Source organism: Gymnogyps californianus, chromosome 1 (genome assembly GCF_018139145.2).
Source record: "Gymnogyps californianus isolate 813 chromosome 1, ASM1813914v2, whole genome shotgun sequence".
NCBI lineage: Eukaryota > Metazoa > Chordata > Aves > Accipitriformes > Cathartidae > Gymnogyps > Gymnogyps californianus.
Window position 1 is genome coordinate 191,497,731 of NC_059471.1, and position 21,224 is coordinate 191,518,954.

At 43.0% G+C, this 21,224-nt stretch overlaps 1 protein-coding gene across 1 annotated transcript in view; it reads left to right on the plus strand.

Annotated features, from left to right (window-relative positions):
- CFTR (CF transmembrane conductance regulator) overlaps positions 1–21,224 on the plus strand; it is a 92,101-nt gene that overhangs the window by 69,425 nt on the left and 1,452 nt on the right. The window contains exons 22-26 of the mRNA XM_050906662.1: positions 3,694–3,933; positions 7,638–7,793; positions 16,494–16,583; positions 19,692–19,864; positions 20,216–20,321. Coding sequence (XP_050762619.1) covers positions 3,694–3,933; positions 7,638–7,793; positions 16,494–16,583; positions 19,692–19,864; positions 20,216–20,321 — 765 coding nt within the window. The remainder of the gene's footprint in view (positions 1–3,693; positions 3,934–7,637; positions 7,794–16,493; positions 16,584–19,691; positions 19,865–20,215; positions 20,322–21,224) is intronic.

The window sequence follows — 21,224 nt, forward strand, 5'->3', positions numbered from 1 at the left end:
CTACACTATACCTGTCATTATGAATGACAGCAGATTTCTGCCTGTGAAAGGAAGAATGGATATCTTTGTAAAATGTTACTGAATTTTATGCTGCATTCTGCCCAGATCTAAATCATAATTCAAATTACAGAACCAGGAAAGCATCCTTTTGAATTGATTTAAAGTATTAAGCTGTCTAAAATATCTGCATATGTGATGTGACTGGTAAATCTGTCAGGGGAGCTGGGACATAGAGATGAAATTTTCTGTTGTAAGGGAAGGCTCTTTGTCCAGCTGGCTTCATAGCAGATTTTAGCTAGTGTGTAATGGTAGGGTCTCTTGGGCAATTATAAGGAATCCCTGCCTGTACAAACGTTCACAGCTCTTGATGAAGCCAAGAAAGACCTTCATTTCTGAAGTGGTGATATTTCTATAAAGATAAGATTTCTGAAAACAAATGTACCATCAAACACCGATTACAACAGATGCATGGTGCTCATTGTGGGATTTACTATAGACAGTCAGATAGGAAGAAAATTGTCAGTCTGATCCAAGGTCTTCCTGTTTGTATCACCAAAATGAGATGACATTCATATATCAACATGATGATGACCATGCCTTTCCATCTTGCACAGTGGTTGAGATGGAAATTGTAATCGATAGGCTTGGGTGTTAGCATGCTTTTCAAAAACTCCTGTCACAATTGTGTTTCAAGATGCTGAGATGTAAGCTCTGATCCCAGTATTTCCTTGCATTGTCTATAAATTTGCTTCCACATGGAAAATCCACCTAACAATATTTCAATCTGGATCGAAGAACAGGAAAGAATGGCAATACATCAAGTAGAATCACTTTGCAGAAGGAATACAAAAGCAGTTAAACAAGGTCAAAGATGTACAAAGGGTTTTCCATAATGCCACTGAAGAGAGATATATTACTGGGAATACAGATTAGAGAACAAATGCTAATAATAAGGCCCAGATATTCCTGGATGCAGAAGCTATGCAGGTATCTATCTATTTATTAATTTATTTGGCTAAATAATTTCTGACCAATAAGAACTGACACTATCTTATAGTTTACTCTTGTTGTTCACAAGGACAAATTTTGGTAAAATGAGGAATCTAGTTAATTAAGTTAGTTGGACTAAGGCACTTCTTAGGAACCTGAATGTAAAGTCATGTCTTCTTCAAGTAAGGGGCTGAAATTTGTTTCCCGAATAGCAAGAGAAAAACAATTTTGGAGACTCTAGGACTACCAGCATGAACAACGTTCTCTGAAAGTATATTAGAAATGACAGCCTCTACAGAATGGATTAGTTAACCAAAACAAGCTATGCATTGGAGGTCAAGAAGCAGATAGAGAAGGGAGACTTGACAAAATCAGAGTTAGACTTGCAAATGGCCCAAATTCTGGATAAATACTTGATCTCAGTTTTCAGTAAAAGGGCAGTGTTTAATCTGGGGACTTGAAAGTGGAGCAGAATGTAGAAATGGGATTTACAATATCTGAGGTGGAAATTATATGCAAAAATCAGCCTAGCTGTGGGCATGTAACTGAAGCACCTGAGTTAGAATCCTGGTCTCCCTAAATTTTCTGTACAGTTTGTGGAGGGACACATAGACCACCCGTGAGTCAGTCCATCTAAAATTGGAGTCTTCAACTAAGTGTGATTGGGTTCTGCAGTTGGACATTTCAGTTACACATGTGAAACCGGGCTGGAACAATGCTACCCCACGTATGCAGACCAGCTGGGACCAGACGTCCCATCCTAGGGTTCAGGAAGAACTGGCTGAGAAGCTGGAGATCTGGTAATGGCCACTTCAAATGAATCCACCAAGCTGGCAGTGGTGGTGGCATGTGATAGAATAACAACTGTCACTTTTGGTTAAGAAGGAGAAATGGGAAGTTATTGATGCCACCATCAGTTTGTTAGTCTGATGGCACCAGTCTTTAGAAACTATTTTGAAGAAGTAATTAAACACGCAGTACTTACAGAGTGAATTCACTCAGGTTTGCTGACACTAGGGTTGCATCAGACTAACCTGATAACTGTGTTCGATGATTTATTTTCCAGACAAAAGTAATGTAGTAGATCTCATTTGTCTTCAGGAAAGCACTGGCTGTGGCTCTGTTTCAGAAATTATACAAATGAAGGAGATCAGGATTATTACAAGAACTGTAAACTAGTTAATGAGTTGGACAGAAAGGAAATGGAATTAAGCTGTAAGTATTAAGCTGTAGGGAGGCTACTCAACAAAGATTAGATTTGTGACTGAGCTCGTTTTAATCTTTTTTTAATGCTCTCAACAAAGAAAAAAATAATTGTGTTGAAGAAATCTGCCAAAGGCACAAAGCTGAAAGGCAGTGTTAGCATGAAGGATGCTGGGAGTTGAAAGATATTAGGTGACCTCAAATGGCAGATATAAAATAGATTTCAGTAACCGAAGTGCAAAGGCTTGAATTTAGGGACTGCTAAGAATAGCCTCTGTTGTAAGTAAGGATCTCCTCGGTTAAAAATGGCTAAGATGGAGGAAAGCTTGGCTGACCACTGCTCAATCAGAGGGTGACTATAAGATGTGACTGTGAAGAAAAGACCATATGATCCTAGGATGTGTTAATCGAGATATTCCTAATATAGATAGGAAACTATCAATGCCTTTGTATAATGTCCTTGTGAAACATCATCCAAACTGCTGTGTACATTCTGGTCAGACAGGAAAGATTAATTTGAAATGGGATGTTTGGAGAAGGAGAACATATGTTAGGAAAGAGGCTTAAACCTGGATTTTCTTTAGTCCTGGAGAACAGAGGATGACTGGATCTAAGGTAGCCCTCCATAAATTAATGGGGAAAGCAGCTAGGAAAAAGAACTATTTAGAACTTAAAATCAATAAATTTACAAGAACAAACTGGTCCATAGACTTAAAAATATGTTTTCTGACCACCTGAGCAGTGAAGTTCTAGTGAAGGAGATGAAATAACTAGTTATTAATTGACCCTTGACCCATTTGGGAAAAAAAAAAAATCAAGAGGATCCCTTCTAGTCCCATTCTCCTTTGAAAATTCACCAAGACTGCTACTAGCAACTTTTGTCTGAAGTTTGTGAACTACAGGACTTGATTATTTCACCTAATGTATATAATTACAGCTATAAAATTAATTATCATGGAACTGCCTACTAATTTTTTGGTAAAAACTATAGATAATTTCTCATAAATACTCAGATATTAATGTCTGATGATTGTTCTTCCTTACTTGATGCTACTGCTTTACATCTTTCAAATTCCACACAGTTTGACGATCTTTGGAGATCAACCATTATTCAAGGAACTTCAGGTTTTGGGTTGGGCAACCCCCTACAGGAGGAAGGAGTTGAAGACTTCAAGACTGATTTCATGATCATACTTTGTTTTCATACATACAGGTCATCTACAGTTTTCAAAATACATTTTTAAAGGTAGAAAGAGCTATTGTGTCCATTTAAAAAGGACGCAAGTGAAATCACATGTTGGACCAATGTCAGTAGTACAAGAGCAATAGAATCTAGACGTCTATACAAGAAGTATCCTACCTTTGAAAATTATTTCATGGTATAACTTGCACGGAAAAGAGACTCACTGTTCTGGCTAGGAATGAGGAATAATTTGATTTCATTTGTTTTGATAGCTAAGTATTAATTACAATTAGAATACTGTTTGTTTTGATTCGTAGATGCGGTCTGTCGGACGAATATTTAAATTCATTGACATGCCAACAGAAGAGACAAAAAACATTAAGCCACAGAAGAATAACCAGCTTTCAGATGCCCTTGTAATTGAAAACAGGCATGCGAAGGAAGAGAACTGGCCATCCGGGGGCCAAATGACCGTGCAGGACCTTACGGCCAAATACGGTGAAGGAGGAGCTGCTGTGTTAGAAAACATTTCCTTTTCAATAAGTTCAGGGCAGAGGGTGAGACACTGTTTTGTTGTGTTTGAACTGAATTCTATTAAGCTTAACTATAGAAGTGTCATTATAAACCTATTCATTGACTAAAGAGTAGGTTGAGTTCAGTAAGGTTTTGTAAATGAAATTGTCGCAAAACAAAGTAATCATCTAAAGCACCTGAAGAACAGAAAAGTCTTATCTCTTCTTAAAAAGAGCTCATCTGTAGGATTATTGGCTACAACCAAAAAAAAAGTCAAGGAAAATCTGCCTCAGTTATCCTAGAAATCTTGAGGCTATTTACACCTCAGTGAAGCACAGTGGGGATGTTTGCTGGCCATGAGGAGCAGAATATACCGATAAAATACGTATGCAGCAGTTCCTCAAGTTGTATTCCTCTGCCTGAAGGCATCCGCCTTCTCCTCCTGGGGAGAGGGAAGCTTGCTGGTGAGTGCAGGTGCTGGGGGCAGCCTGACCCAGGTGGAGCAGGGCACGAAAGAATACCGGCCGCTGTGCCAAGGGTAACGCACCGCTGGCTCCGGCGGCCGGAGGGTGGAGGTGCCGTCTCGCCCATTCGATGAGGGCTCTGCGCCACCTCGAATTATTGTATAACAAACCATAAACAGCTCTATTCTTTAGAAGACTGACAAACCTCTAATTAATCTTCATGCGTGTTTGGGGTTGCGTTCAAGAAAGAGCTTTAGTTTCACGACAGCAATTAGGCAGGTTTAACACTTTGCTTTAAGTTCATGCTGAAGGACCGTCCTCGGTGGGGTGGGAAGAAAGGCTCATGCGATTGCCTGAGCTGGAGCCATACAGCTGAAAAGGAGATTTTAACTCTCCCACACAGATGAGAAAACAGGTTCAGTGACAGCTCCCTGGCCTGGCCACGAGGCAGCTCTTCGCTCCTAGTTTGGATAGCACCAGTCTCTGCCAGGTTTGGTAGATCTATCTTGGTTTCCATGAACTGAATGTTTCATCTACTAAGTTTGAGGGCACCAAAATTTTGAAACCAGGGGTCTGACTTCCTGTAGCACCATCACAAAACTGCTCTGCCTTTGGAAAAGAGGCACCCGTGATTCCTGGAGCGTGGAGGTGCGGGTGCCGCTGCAGTCTGGTGGATTTACTTCCTGGAAAATCCCTTGAAGCAATGGAGTATGGAAAATGAAAGATACTTTTGTACTGAACAGGGAGGGGGCAGAGCAATTAAAACCAAGATCCTTTTTTCAATGGCTATGATTTAGGAACGCAATCCAACTTCGGTGATGAACCCTGGACTCAGAGGTAGCATTTCCAGAATTGGAGCGTGCTCCTTAAACAGGAGAGGATTTGTCTCTGCCCTGTAGGGAAGCATGTGTAAAACAAACAGGAAAGGGGAGAACTCTCCTCTGCTGAGGGGCTCAAATAGAATAGAATAGAATAGAATAGAACAGAATAGACTATTTCAGTTGGAAGGGACCTACAATGGTTATCTAGTCTGACTGCCTGACCAATTCAGGGCCGACCAAGTTAAAACATGTTATTAAGGGCATTTTCCAAATGCCTTTTAAACACTGACAGACTTGGGGCATCGACCACCTCTCCAGGAAGCCTGTTCCAGTCTTTGACCACCCTCTTGGTAAAGAAATGCTTCCTAACGTCCAGTCTAAACCTCCCCTGGCGCAGCTTTAAACCATTCCCACACGTCCTATCACTGGATACCAGGGAGAAGAGATCAGCACATCCCTCTCCACTTCCCCTCCTCAGGAAGCTGTGGAGAGCAATGAGGTCGCCCCTCAGCCTCCTTTTCTCCAAACTAGACAAGCCCAAAGTCCTTAGCCGCTCCTCACAGGACATTCCTTCCAGCCATTTCACCAGCTTTGTTGCCTTCCCCCGGATGCATTCAAGGACCTTCACATCCTTCTTAAATTGTGGGGCCCAGAACTGCACACAGTATTCAAGGTGAGGCCGCACCAATGCTGAATACAGCGGGATAATCATCTCTTTTGACTGGCTGGTTATGCTGTGTTTGATGTACCCAAGGATGTGGTTTGCCCTCTTGGCTGCCAGGGCACACTGCTGACTCATATTGAGCCTGCTGTCAACCAACAGCCCCAGATCCCTTTGTGAAGGGCTGCTCGCCAGCCACTCCTCTCCCAATTTATCCTTGTGCCCAGCGTTACTCTGTCCTAGGTGCAGAATCTGGCATTTGGACTTGTTAAATTGCATCCCATTAATCATTGCCCAATGCTCCAATCTATCTAGATCCCTCTGCAAGGCCTCTTGTCCCTCAAGAGAGTCAACAGCACCTCCCAGTTTGGTATCATCAGCAGACTTGGTAATGGTGCATTCAACTCATGCATCTGGATCATTGATGAATATACGGAACAGAACTGGCCCTGGAATTGAACCCTGAGGAACACTGCTGGTGACCGGTCACCAGTGAGATGTAGGCCCATTCACTACAACGCTTTGAGCCCTGCTGTTCAGGCAGTTCTTCACCCAGCGCACCGTGAACCTGCTCATCCCACAGTTGGACAACTTGTCCAGAAGGATGCTGAGGGACAATATCAAAAGCCATACTAAAATCCAGAAAAACTACATCCACCACCTTCCCTTCATCCACTAGGCGGGTGACCTTATCATAGAAGGATATCAAATTAGTTAAACAGGACTTTCCCTTTGTGAACCCGTGTTGACTCTGCCTGATGATTGCATTATTCTTTAAGTGCCTTTCAATAGTACGCAGTATAATCTTCTCCATAGTTTTTCCAGGAACTGAGGTTAGACTAACAGATCTGTAGTTCCCTGGGTCTTCCTTCACGCCCTTTTTGTAGACTGGAATACAAATCTACCCAATCAATAAATTGGGTCAGTGCAACACAGCGCAGACTGCTCATCTAGTTCAGAGGCCTGAGGCACTGTTATGGAAAGGATGCCAGGCAGCAGGAAGAATCCCCTTCTTCACCTTCACATGTATATTGTCACCCTACAAAAGCAGTCCATGCTCAGACAGGACATCATTAGCTGTGTAAAACCCAGCTGTTGGAAAAGGCAGTATCTCAGCATTTGCTGGTGGTTACTGCAGATATTGCTCGTTCCAGCAATAGGTTGGTGCAATCCCACAAGCAAACCAACATTTAAAAAAACCCCCGTGCATTATGTTTCTTCCCACTTAAGAGGTAAGGAAAGGCAGCACCAGCTGGGCAGGTTGAGGACTTGCATTGCTGCTTGCGAGTGGGCAACGGCATGGTGGGTGCTGTGACCACTGCCTCAGGCCCAAGCTGCCCCATTACAAATTCATGGTCTGATCAGAGTTAGGCCCTCTATTTTCAATTATATGGAAATGGAGTAGCTTAGTAGTGTGATTCAAATGCAATCCCTACTTGGTTTTTGTCTGCTGGATGGTGTTTTGCTGAAGAGGGCTTCATAGCAAAAGAAAGGGGAAAGGCACAAAGAGCTAGACTAATCAGTACAAGATAATATATAAGCAAATTTCTGTTCTTCAGCTAAGGGTAGACTAACAGATTTTTCATCTCAGTTAATTCTAACAAAACAAAGAAGAATCTGGCCCAGTGTTTCGTTCAGCCCTTGCAGTAGGCTTTTATCATTCCCAAATGAACGACATTTACTATCCCGTTGAGATCCATTTGGATTGCTCTCCACTGCTGAGATCTCTAAGTGTTTCTGCCTTGGTCTGTGGTTAGCGTGTGAGCAGTATTAAATGTTTGCTTTTGTGATTTGCATTGCAGGTGGGCCTTTTAGGAAGAACTGGTTCAGGAAAAAGCACTTTACTTTTTGCATTTTTAAGACTGCTGAATACAGAAGGGGATATCCAGATTGATGGAGTCTCCTGGAACACGGTCAGTGTGCAGCAATGGAGAAAGGCATTTGGAGTGATTCCTCAGGTAATGAGATTATTGTATATTTGTGTGCCTTTATTTTCATTGGTTCTATATCCATATGCACATATGCACCTTCAAGCTGGAAGTTAGTTGTTTTATGCTGAGAAACAGAAAGAAAACACAAAGATTTTGTGAAAAATGGAGTGGGATGGATGGATGGATGGATGGATGGATGGATGGATGGATGCAATGATTCGCAGCAAACTCTGCTTTTTGAGGGTTTCTATGCCACTTACATAAGAACTCTTCTAGAAATGGGAAGGTACAGCACGCTCAAACAGGAGTGTTCGTAGCCTGCTTATCCCTGTACCTCTGAAACAGTTTGCATGTTGATTCAAAATAAGATAGTGCCACCTGAAGAAAAAAATAAAATCAGTGGTGTTCTCAGCTACTGTTTTTAAAAGCCCTACATCACATATTATGGTTAATGTGTGGATACTATACATTGCCTGTTTTCCCTGACAGGCCAGTAGCAGAATTACTGCTTTTCTCACATTTTGCTAGACCACTAGCTGATTCCCAACTGAAACTCATCACTTTTTTAGCTGTCACCTCTCATTATCGTGTCATGGTGCATGTGTAAGGGAGCACTTCATGTTATTTATGCTTGCACCAGTCCCAGCATATTGGAAGTAATACCATTTCAGACATGAAAAAGGAAGCAGCTCCTCACATGGGTTTAGGCACCCTAATACACTCAAATAACTGGAACAAGAAAAATTGTCTAAGGAGGAGCAAACAATTAAACCTAGGGCTTCTGAGTCCCTCGCCAATGTCCCCGCCACTCCACCAGTGTCCTATATTAGTTACAGCTCTGGATTATCTGTCTCAAAAACGAATATTATTGGCTGCATGCAGTAACACTAAGAAGTGATCACTCACTGTAAAGGCAGGAATGAAAACTGATGGAATGAACTGCATAATTTTAATGCCATGTTTTGTATTTTTGTTGTTGAAAGCTGTCAGTCCTTTCCAACACTGATACAGGAGTAACACGTATTGGCCTTCTCTTCTTTGAAAGCTATATACTAGATAGTTCTTCAGCTTCTAAACATACACAGTCTTTTCCATAACAATGTTCATTGCTTTGGAAATCTTGTGAGTGTGGCAGATTAATTCAAGTAACAGTTGACTGCAATCTTACTAATGAGTCACTCGTGATATCGGGAGGCAGAGGGACACCAGTTGCAAATCAGCCTGCCACGCTGCGAGGGAACATGCAGTCTGTCCTACCTTTATCCATCCTTGAGGGGTGGCCACTAGCCTCAGAGACTGATAAGTATGGTTTGATCCTTGGTCACCCTGGTTGGTCCACTCCTTGACAGGCCCACAAGGAGTGGGCCAACCAGGGTGACCAAGGATCTCCTTTTGACTGTCAGCTGTCAAACACTTATTGTGCTATTCCTCCCATCCCAGCCCCACCGTAAAGGAGATGCCAGCTGCTTTCTGTGCATATTGGTTTGTTCCCAGATAGTCTACTGGCTTAGAAAGCTGGTGAGCTCCAACGAACACATATGTGTGTCGTGGTTTAACCCCAGCCGGCAACTAAGCACCACACAGCCGCTCGCCCACTCCCTCCCGGTGGGATGGGGGAGAGAATCGGAAGAGTAAAAGTGAGAAAACTCGTGGGTTGAGATAAAGACAGTTTCATAGGTAAAGCAAAAGCCACACATGCAAGCAAAGCAAAACAAGGAATTCATTCACTACTTCCCATCGTCAGGCAGGTGTTCAGCCATCTCCAGGAAAGCAGGGCTCCATCACACGTAACAGTTACTTGGGAAGACAAATGCCATCACTCTGAATGTCCCCCCCTTCCTTCTTTTTCCCCCAGCTTTATATGCTGAGCATGACTTCATACGGTATGGAATATCCCTTTGGTCAGTTGGGGTCAGCTGTCCCGGCTGTGTCCCCTCCCAGCTTCTTGTGCACCCCCAGCCTACTCGCTGGTGGGGCGGTGTGAGAAGCAGAAAAGACCTTGACTCTGTGTAAGCACTGCACAGCAATGACTAAAACATCCCTGTGTTATCAACACTGTTCCCAGCACAAATCCAAAACATAGCCCCATACCAGCTACTATGAAGAAAATTAACTCTATCCCAGCCAAAACCAGCACAGTGTGGTATAAAGCTGTTGTGTGCTGAATACATGAGGCGCTTTAAAATAGTTGGAGAGACTCTGGGACAGCCAGCCGATTTGACTAAAAAATGTGCTGTCAGGTTTACATTTTCAAAATAGTGGTTTTCTTTTCCATAACCATCGTAGCAGAGCAGAGGTCTGTCTTCACTTTCACCCTCTGTTGGGTATGTAGGCTAAATTCTGCTTTCTACCACAATACAACACAGCAAAATAATTGTAGTGAAGTCACTAATATGACTGTCACTCAGTCGCTATAGTCACTCCTGATCTATTTCAGTGTCATGGAGGTGGGATTTAACTCTGACCGAGGTGTTCCTGATGGCACTGTCTTGGCTTTGGTAGCTGTTAAAAGATGCTGAAATACTCATGCCGGAAACACAATGGCTTTGATTTTGCAGACACAAGAGGGACTCAAAATTTAATTTTTCTACTTAATGATCAGTTTTGAGTTGTGATAGCTTCCCTTTCAAAAACGTTATCCCACAGTAGCCTTGAGTGGCATTTATTTAAAGTAGGCATGCAAAGAAGGCACAACTCTCTCCTCTCTGTGCATTTCCACAATCATGCTCTGAAATTTCCTCAAAGGCAGCAATTTTTTAGCACTTTGACCTTGCCAGAACAGACCCTTTCTTCACTGCCAAGTTACACCCTCAACAAAACAGAACCAAGACAGCGGTGGTGAGTTCACTGGTTGGATTCGTTTCTTGCCTGAGCTCTACCAACAGCCTGGTTGGTCACACGCTGCCTGCTGAGCTGAGGCTTGCTTGGCAAGCTGCCTTTTGATAGCTGACCTGTCGTCACCCTTTCTGTCCTCCTTCAACATTTTCACATCTATGCATTCCTGTAAACTTTTATTTCTTTATTATTGCTGGTTCAGTTCTGCAGCATGATTGTTGCTTGCAAGGATGAAAAAAAGTCACCCCTTCAGATCGAAGCAGCTGTGCAGTGAACTGCAAATGCAGCTGCATCTATTTAGTTTGGAGGACAGGTATGTTTATACAGCTGTCCTTCGAAGAATTGCGGTATAGGATGAAGGATGCTTTTACCAGTATAAGCTATGTCTCCATTGTGAAATTTTCCTATACAGCCAAGTATAACTTTCTGTATTGGAAGGGGCTTCCCTGTCTCTCCCATAGTCATCCTTTTGCTCTCAGCCCTTTCTTCCTTTGGGATGTTGTTGTCCAGCAGGGTTCTGCTTTCCATCTCCAGCTGTCCTCAGGAACGCATGGACTGAGGAGAAAACTGAGTGCTTGGTAACAAGTAGCCTCGTTGTCCCAGTGAAAAATATGACTAATAATTCTTATGGCTGAGTACTCACTATAGAGTCACTAATGGTATAGAAAACATCATTCTGCAGCCATCAGCAAAATGCGAGAGACATTTATTACATGAGCAGTGTAACTTGCCCTTCTGCTAGCGAGGTGCATTGTTAGTTCATTGTTAAAATTACACATTTAGTTCAGTTTGGAAGTCCCTGATACATGGATCAACGCCAAAAAATCCCAGCCCTCCATTCTCTGGAAAGTCACAAGAGTTGCCAGCCTGTTTGCATGCTTCAGCTCGCAGCTCCTGTCCCAAAGCCTTGCCAAAGAACTGCACATTATGCCTCAAAAGTTCCCACATTCAGAACGAAATGAGGTTTTCACCAGCACTTTCCCAGCAGGGAAGAGAAATTGAATATGCCACCCTGCCTTTCCCGGCAGAACAAAGGGAGCCTTTTGTTCTTTGCCATTCACCTACGGCTTCAGAATGGAAAAAAAAAAAGTTGCCTTTCCTTTCCTGGGAACTGGCCTACAGCAACACCTGGATATTCACTGTCTCCAGGAGAAGCTTCGCTAACAAAAGGAGAACGGAGCTCTACCTAAGGGATGCTTCCTCGTGAAAACTTTCCAAAACTCTCCTTTTCTTCCTTAACCCTAAATTTCCCAATTTAGAAGAAAAGAAGTGCTTTCCCTCTGTGGAACCTCATTGATGTGCGCCTGCACAGCACACACAGCGTCCTAACACACTGCCATCTGCTCCACGCCAGCGATGCTGGAATGGCCTGCAGGGTGGTCAGGGATCACGCTGAGCTGGAGCAAAGGCAAAAACCTCTTTCTTTCAGTATCTCAAATCCAGCTGTCAATGCATTGCGGTGGCGTGAAGGGGTAGATCATATAAAACGTGTTTCCTGGAGCACCCACAAGGAAGTTCCTTCCTGTAGCTTCTCACACGCCTGCGCTGCTGAAGCACGCCTGACCACAGCGCTGCTCCTGCAGGATGTTTGTCATTCTCACGCAAAGCAATTACTCCAGCGATAACAGGCTGTTTGAAGTATAGTCGCAGCCCATCATCCCTTCTTTCTGGGCAGTCCTTTCTGATGCTGCTTCTGCAAGAGTATCCCCACCACATTTCCAGGGTGAGGACATCCAGCTGCATCTGGTTTCAACACACTGAAGCTCTTTTGCGTACAGGTCCTCGTGCAGATGGCATCCTGAAGTATTTAATGGAGTCAAATTGAGACAACGCCTTCAGAAATTTGGCTTTGAATGTAGAACAGGAGACCTGCAGTCAATTTTCCATTAAAATAAATGACGAGAAACCTGAGACCCATAAGGTGCTGCTAGATCAAAGGAGGGGGATGACTTCTGGTGTCTTCTTGAGTGTCTTCCACTGCATCCTGGCGATCTCACACCATTTTCCATGTGTAAATGCTCCATATAGAGTTAAAATCAAGCTTAGCATGGAGAACGAGATTACTACAGTTTGTGGGACTGCCAGCTGAGAAAAAAAAATAATCCAATCACTTTTGCTCCTTTATTTTACTTAAGAAGTGAAATTTCGCAACTTTTATCTTTGTAGTTCCAATTTTTCAGTAGCTATCTCACTTCGTTCATTGTATCTGTCTCTCTCTCCGCCTGTCTGTCTCCAGCACTGTTTCATCGCTTCTCATACTCTTCAGGGCTGTTCACTTTTGGAGGTCGTGCGAGTGGCTGTTTTGCAGCGTGCCAGGGCACTCCTGCATGGTGCAGCCTGCTGGGCAGCGCCGCTCCCCAGAGGGGGTCCCGCAGAAGGTCCCACAGAGGCTACGTTCCTGCAGGGCATTGAGACAAGTCAGCATCACCATACCTGGGAGCATCTGCTGCACCAGACCCATGCACAGAAGACCTGGGGACATTAATTAACAACCCCGCATGCTCATTTCGGGCAATATATAGGTTGTTTTCTACATCATGGGTTCAGTGTTGCCAGGAGCACAGCACTTGTGTTTACCAGTAAGCTCTATGGGAGGCAGAGGTTTTAGCATCTTCAGGGGAGAATGTTACAGAACTGGTCCCAAAAAACTTGTAGAAGGTCTTCATTGCTGCCATGCTTTTATTCTTGTCTCTAAATATTTTAATGTCAATGTGAACTCTCTAAAGGACACTTATGAAAACAAAACCTCTAACTCTGCACCTAATACTAAAGCATTCACATAGCAATTTGATTTTCTTTCATGGTGATATTGTTGCCATAATATACACGAAGCGGAGGAGGCTACATGGAGGTCATATTGTTGTTATTCTAACTTCTCTGTGCATGGAGCTGGTGTCTGGTTCCAGCTGATGTTGCGTTTGTTCTCCAGACCTGGGACGTCTGGGAACAAGGGTCCATGGGTCTCGCTGAGGACCCGCACATGGGTTGTCTTCTGTTGCCACAGCAGCTGCTCACAGCCAGGATACCCTCACTCCTTAGCAGCCTCTTGTCAACTGTTTCTTTACTCTTCTGTATGCATTCGCTTAGGTACTCCAGGGTCTTGGTTCTCCACATAACACTTAGATCACTGAGGAAGCTTATCGCCACGAGCTGGGTATATCCCACGTCGTAACCAATACACAGAGGCTCTAGCTGCAGAGGCGGATTAATGCCTTTCAGAGGGGTTGATTTACAATATTTGGGGTGGTCAGAACGTCAACACAACCATATTTATATTCCCCAGTGCTTTGCTTGTGGGTGGATGTCAAGTCTGAGAAACTATTTGTTGTATGATCACACCCATTATCATCCTGGGTGAATTTGAACAAGTGACCGAGAAGGAAACGGTTCCAGATTTGCTGCTAGTCTCCCCAGCCATCCATTCCCCCTTCCAGCGTGCTCCTTTTACTTCTACTTCTTCCATATTTATAAACAACACATAAGTCCATGGGATTCACTTTTGGTTTTTTTCACTTTAGACTTCTAGCTTTTAAGAATTTTGGGGGGGGTTTTTTCTTCTTCTTTTTAAGTGGACTCTGAACTGCCCATGTGACTCACATGATATTTACTCAAGTGAACCCTATGTGGTTTCTAATGAGCTGGGAGGAAGGAGGTGTTGAAATGGAGAGAGAAGTACCAGAATTCAGGACAATGAAATATTTACCTTGTGAGGGGAAAAAAAAAAAGTACTTTTGGGAATAGCTTGCTTTTAGTGCCCTGCTTCTTGAAAGCACAGTTATTAGGAATAACAGCAGTTTCTGAAGAAAGTAGTTCCCTTTATTTCTCTGCCTGCTGCACTTCAGCAGGAATGTTATTCAGCTCTATCTTCTTTAAAACTGGTTTGTTTGTTTAACTATTCTTTACCACTGAGAAATGAAAATACCTATTCCATTAGTTAAACGTATGGCGCTCAAAGTGTGAACAAACCCACATCTGACACGGTTTCCACAGCGTTATTATTTCCACCGCACCCACTACTTGGAAGAATCTAATCCTGCTGCAAATATGTCTCCCCGCTCACGCCACCTAACCGGTACAGGGCATGGGAAAAGGGCTGCGCTGTACTTCACCAAAGCATTCATTGTTATTAACAATCACGATTATAAAGGAAAGAGTCTGCTCTTTCCCCTAGTCTCTACCAAAAGTGCTTCGATGACTTTTAGCTGTGGGTGCTGCTGCCTCCGCTGCAGCTCGGTCAGCGTGTTGCTGGCAGTGCGGTGAAGGTATCATCGCACTTAAATCCACCCCGCTGACTGCAGGGCACCGTGGTGCAGCTGCTTTTCTCCTCTGGTCTCCTGAATCGGGTACTTCCTTCCCTCTTACACCAAATAAGTTATTGGCAATGGCTTACATATCTTAATTAAGCAAATTAATTAATGTAATTTATTTTCCTCTGCCACGTTTAAACTTTTAATTAATCATAATTAAATGATTAATGTAAATGTGTGTATAAATCATTTTGAAATCTGATGAAAGAATGCCAAGTTCCCAGGTTAGGTCAGATGGAAATTGTGGTAGACTGGCCAAACTCTGGAAAAGTACTTGCTAAGTACATTCTCTCAGCCATTTTCTGCTGGTACTGCTAGTCCTTCACTGCTTTCGGTAGCGTTTGACTACCAAGACTCCAAGAAATTATGTGGCTGTGAATCGCTGGCATTTCAACACATTTTTCTCTAAATAAATATTTTCTTTAGGAAGATAAAAGGGAAGAAAATAATTATCTCAAATCTTTCCTCTTGGTATTTGTTCCGTATGTACAAGGAAAGAGCAAGCAAATGGTAATATTTCTCAACAAGGCACTTACTTACATTCTTTGAGAGCAAGTTCTCCCTGCTACAAGCAGCAGGTGTACCTCGCAGCATAGAAAGCAACAGCTTGGTTTTATCTCATAAGAAATGTTGTGCAACCTCAGTGTCCCTTGAAGAACTTCATTTCCACCAGAATCTGACACACCCACCCCGTGTAAAAAGAGATTAAACAAATATTTAATTTTGTCTGAGTCATTGCTTTTCGTGTGAAATCTGCTTGCCTAAACTGATGAGAAAAACAGAACGGAGTAGTAAACTTCAGTGCAAGAAGGATGCGCTGTCAGTGCCGGGAAACGTGCATCCTCTTCATCTTGTGTGACGGAAGGGAGGTGCGGGACAGAGCAGGAAGAGAGCACGGGCCGTAGCATCAATCAGGGAAGCCTCGTATGAGACTGGGTTGTTGCTGCTACAGTCGTGAATCAGGTCGTGCTGCGTCACATCTCAGTGACGTGACAGTGAGAGAGAGAGAGAGGGAAAAAACCCTCTTTTGAGATAGGACTGGGACATGGTGAAATGTCAGGTAACAGAATGATGCTAATATGTATTTGGCTACAATTGATTAGAAAAAGAAAAATTCATTTATGAAAACCAACTTAGGACACTGTCCCTGAATACCGACAAATATCCAGGAGGTTTTTTTGTCTCAAAACAAAATTGTGGGAACACACGCTTTGGGTCAGTGATCGGGTTTTTGTTTGAATATGTTTCACATAATAAAGAATCAAAAATAGTTTTTAAAAGGCTTATTCCAAAATGGAAATACAGGGAAACTTTTATCCTGAAAACTGCTGAAATGTGATTTTTACTGTGTTTCAGACAAGTTTGGGTAAGTTTTTATTAATACAATTGCCAAAAACTGAACATAAGGATTTTTAAAATCACTTTTTTTGGAACAATGATGTTTTCCAAAATTTTTAATAACCTGCAGTAAGCTCTATCTGGTAATGGTGGCAGGTTATTCTCTGTATGCTTTACAGTTTACAATGCTTTACACAATGTTTCAGGGTATCTATCTATCTGTGTCTGTATATTTTTTTCCTCACAGAAAGTGTTCATATTTTCTGGAACTTTTCGGATGAATTTGGATCCTTATGGGCAGTGGAATGATGAAGAAATATGGAAAGTTGCAGAGGAGGTAAAACTGTTCGGTGTTGTTTCTATCCCTCTGGTGAAGTGGTTACAGCAGAGTGCAGTATAGGTCAAGTGATTGTCATATCTCACATTTATATAGAGTCTTAGGAAAAAAAGTGCTGAGGAAAGATTATGCTATAAACCATGTTTCCGTATTACTTAATAAAAAGGTGCCTTTGTCAGAGATTTAAAAAAAAAAAAAAAAGATAAACTTCCATACAGCACAGTCTGGGTTCCTCGTGCAGTGATTTAGCGTAGGTGAGGTTTTATGTTTGACTCTGCTGGGTGACCCTGAAGGAAAAAAAAGTAGAGGAAGCTAATACAGCAAAATGTCCTGTAATCTTTTCTCATTTTAATGCTTTGGCAAACATATGAAATCTCTGCAAGGCATTTTTCTACCAAAATGTGTAAAAATGACTAGTAAACTTTTTGGAGGCCAGAAAAAAAAAAGAAAAATGTCTGTGGCCTGTCCTAGAAATAAGACTGGTGTTATTGCAATAGGAAACATTTATATTCAGCTTAGAAAAATCTTTCCTCAAAGTATTTTCCAGTTATTGCGATTCTCAGGCCAGCGTAAAGCCAGCTGAGAAGGAGCACTCTCTGACACCGCATTCAGGCTTACGTACTGCTTGTGTCACAGGCAGCTGCCTCTTCCATGGAAAATAAGAATCATGGAAAATTAGATTTTATGAACCTGAAGGTTTCCTTCTAATTTTACGTTAAGGTTTTAGCAACTTTTTTTTTTTTTTTTTCCCAAGATTAGGGGCCAGATTTGTACAGCTCTGTTTCCATGTTGAGCTGAGCCCCGTGCGTTGCGGTTGTCAGATGCCACCTATTGGCTCTGGCAGTGCTTCATAGGTTGCAGAAGTGTATGTAATGCCTGGAGAAAAGGCAGGTGAGAGTTACCGGACGGAGAGAGCTGCAGCCTAGAAAGCAGATTTCGCTTTCCAAGGTAGGGGTGACCTAATTAATACAGGCTCAATAATGAATTGGTGCCATTTTCCTTGTTCTATAGCAAGTCTTAAGTATCAGAAAGTGCTTGCAAGTGTGGGACTTAATCTGAAAGCTTCCTCCTTTCTCATCCAGGAGGTTAACTCTGTGTCTGTTCTCTCTCTCTTTTGGGTTTATCTAATTTCTTCCCTATGTTTGGAAAAGAGGAAGGTAGACACTTTCTATGAGTAATTTACTGTCAAATAAAAACATCATGACATTTTTGGTTAAACGATGTGAGAGGAGCTTTTCAGCCAGTCCTAGCAGAGGCAACAGGGTGCTCAGTGCTGTGCTTCTCCGCTTCTCTGAGGATGGGGAAAAAATGGAGTGTGGATTAACATCCCCCTTCCTGAAAAAGACAAGCTCTACTTCTGCTTTTGAGGATTGTTTTCACTGTGCGTGTGAATCGAGCCTGGGATTTTAAAGAGCTAAACCTCATTTACAACGGCGTGAAAAGAAATTATTTTGAAGCGTGTATCATTAAGGAGTTTGGCAAATCCGTATGTGATACAGAGTTTTTCATTGCACAGGCGAGAGAGCAAAGCAAATAGAAAAGAAAAAAAGCTGTAATACTTTTTAGTAGGAGTGATTGGATTGTTTACAAAGTTCATGCTCTTGAAATCTGGCTTGTTAGCGACAGTGAGTCAGTGTAACTTGGGGAGCACAGCACAGATAAGTTAACTGTCAGCTTATCCCTGACCCACGTTGGCTGCTGAGGATTTAGAGGATCCTGCTGAGATCAGCATCAGCTTTTTATGCTCCTCACAATCAGCTGCAGAGAGCAAGGTGCTGTTTGAACAGATGTCAGATGTTTCACTTTTTATTGCCCCCATATTTCAGCACCTGAGTCTGTCAGACTTGCATCAGCTTTTGAGGCTAAGTTTTACTCTTGCAGTCAGCTGGCTGGACCCTAGAGGTACATGGAGAGACCTTGTGCAGTTTTAAGAAGAAAGCACCTTTTCCAGCCATTAGTTGCAAAATTTCTTTAAAGGACATGACGTGTGTTCAAAAGAGGAGTGAGGAACAACACAGTGGCCTTAATTTGCTTATAAATAAAATCACAAACTCCTCAGAAATTCAACAGACATACCCACACACCCCAGTTTAATATGGCTTCCATGTAAAATAGAAACACAAAGGAGGAATTCCAATTTTTTTTTGCCCTGGAATGAAAATGAATTGCAGATCAGTAATATTTCAAAAATCCAAAGGGGGCTCTTCATAAACCACTCGGGTTGCATTGCGTTTTTATAATGTCTTTTGGAGCAATGCAACTCACATGTTTCCTAGTTCTTATATTTTACAAAAATTTCTCTGTAAAAGCTGCTGATTAGGCCAAGAAGCATAGTTGGTTTGGACCTGTGGAAGATGCAAAGCTTTGCTTTGAGGTGTACAAAATGCATCACCCAATGAGAGCAAAAAGGAGCACTGGAAGAACAGTCAGAAGACATCTCCTGGGCTGGGTTCTGGTTTCTGGTCCCAGGGAAGCAGCTTCACTTGGCATGGGCATCCCTCTAAACGTTTTGTCACCAGTGCTAGAGGGAAGCCCGTGATGCCATTAGTATGAACAAAGTGCACAAGACCTTTGGGGCACCAAAAGGAGCAGATGGAAACGCTCTCAGAGCCATAGAGACAACGGCCGTGGTGACCTGGGTTATTTTCTCTGTTGCTGTAATGTAGCAGATGAATTGTGGTCGTTTCTTTTTACCCTCCTAGTAACTGAAGAGGCCTGGTTTCCTTTCAAAAATCACTTTCCTTAACGTTTCCAGTAACGTGCATCGCTGAGGGATAAAAAGCTTCAAATACATTGCTTTCTCTAGCCTGCTAACTCAGAATGTTTTGGTCAAAATGCCAAACCTCATTGTATGTGACAAACAAATGAAGCATTAACTCTGCGCTTCCCAACAGAAATCCTAGCATGTTGTAAGAGTCAAATATTTCAGTGCTTTTCACGTCACCCAGCTACTAGCTTGTAGTCTTTATAGGACAGATTGTCCTTTTCATCACTTTCTCTTCGCTGTCAGAAATGAAAGGCAAGGAAATTAAAGGCATTGGTTACCGTACCCACAGTCAGCAGTAACTGTATCTCACTGATTTTTCCTGTCCTTTTTCTTTCCGGCAGGTTGGGCTAAAGTCTGTAATTGAGCAATTTCCAGGCCAGCTTGATTTCGTTCTTGTGGATGGAGGCTGCGTCCTCAGTCATGGCCACAAACAGCTGATGTGCCTTGCCCGGTCAGTTCTCAGCAAAGCTAAAATCTTGCTGCTCGATGAACCAAGTGCTCACCTGGACCCTGTGTACGTTTCGTTCGTTTGTTCTATCTTCTAATACGAAATAAGAAAATCAGTGAGGCAGCACCATCTAAAGAGACCTTTTGTAACTTGTCTGGTCTGTTACTAAACCTAATTTCAGTAATATATGTTAGTAATTCTGCATGGGGGATCAGGGAAGCCTAGTTACAACCTTAGCTTTATGGCTGATACACACTTTCACAGCAGAAATGCAGCACAGAGACACTGCAGAGTGTTGGTGTTCTCGCACGTGAGCTTTACAACGCGCAGCTAGACTATTCAATACCGTCAATAAAGTTACGGGCAGCGCCGGCACACACATTGCAGTCTGAACGCCAACCCTTGTTTGCCTTTCAGAACCTCCCAAGTGATCAGGAAGACTCTGAAGCATGCGTTTGCCAACTGCACGGTGATACTCTCCGAACACAGGCTAGAGGCGATGCTGGAGTGCCAGCGATTTCTGGTAAGCGTTTCTCGTAGTCTCACGTACTCTTGTTTCGTTACATTGGATGAACGTGCAAAACATGCCAAGCGGAAATGATGAAGTTGGCTGGATTGATGGGGGTCATCCAGGGCAGCTGAGCAACCAGTCTGCTGGGTGCTGATCCAGGTGCCTCATATTGTTGGTTGGCTCAGGAGCTCCAGAAAAATCCCAGCAGCTCACAGAGCTTTACCACTGCAAATGCAGAAACAGCTGCACTTGCTCTTGAGCAATAGGAGGCTGTGTGGGGAAGAGGGGTGTCCTAAGAAAACATCTGATGGTCAGAATTGCTCATTTCTTTTATCAAGCCACTTGAATATTCCTTTCTCATTTAATCAAGGTGACAAAGTACTGACGTCCTGGCGTATTTCCTTTGTTATATAAAAATGGTTAGTAAAGGAAATAAAAGGCAAGTTATGTAATTGTTCTTAAAAATGAGGTTCCTTCCTCTGTATTTTCTTGATTCTTCCATATGAGAGGACCTTCATTTTATTAGCAGAGTGAAGCATCATTTTCCATGTGTATTTGCTTGGGTGCATTACCACAGCAGGAGGAATTACAGCCTGAAGTTGAAGCAGGCTAGTCAATGGGCAGGTTGTACGTCCTTTTGGATGTGCTGCTCCTCTACATGTGCTGGACTTCAGCCGTGCCTCCAGCCCGCAGCCCGAGCTGCGCTCGGCTGTGTCGGCAGAGCCCCGGCAGGCATGCAGCCTCTGCCCGGAGCAGGTTTCCCACCCTCCGAACAACATTTTAGCAACAGAGCTGCTAAAAGCTCTTTCCCGTCAGACCTGTGCTGGCATTGCAGTGCCAGCAGAAGAGCCTGATTTTTCCCCATCTCCTGCCTGACAGGAGAGGCTGGCACAGCCGTACAGGGCAAACCTGTTG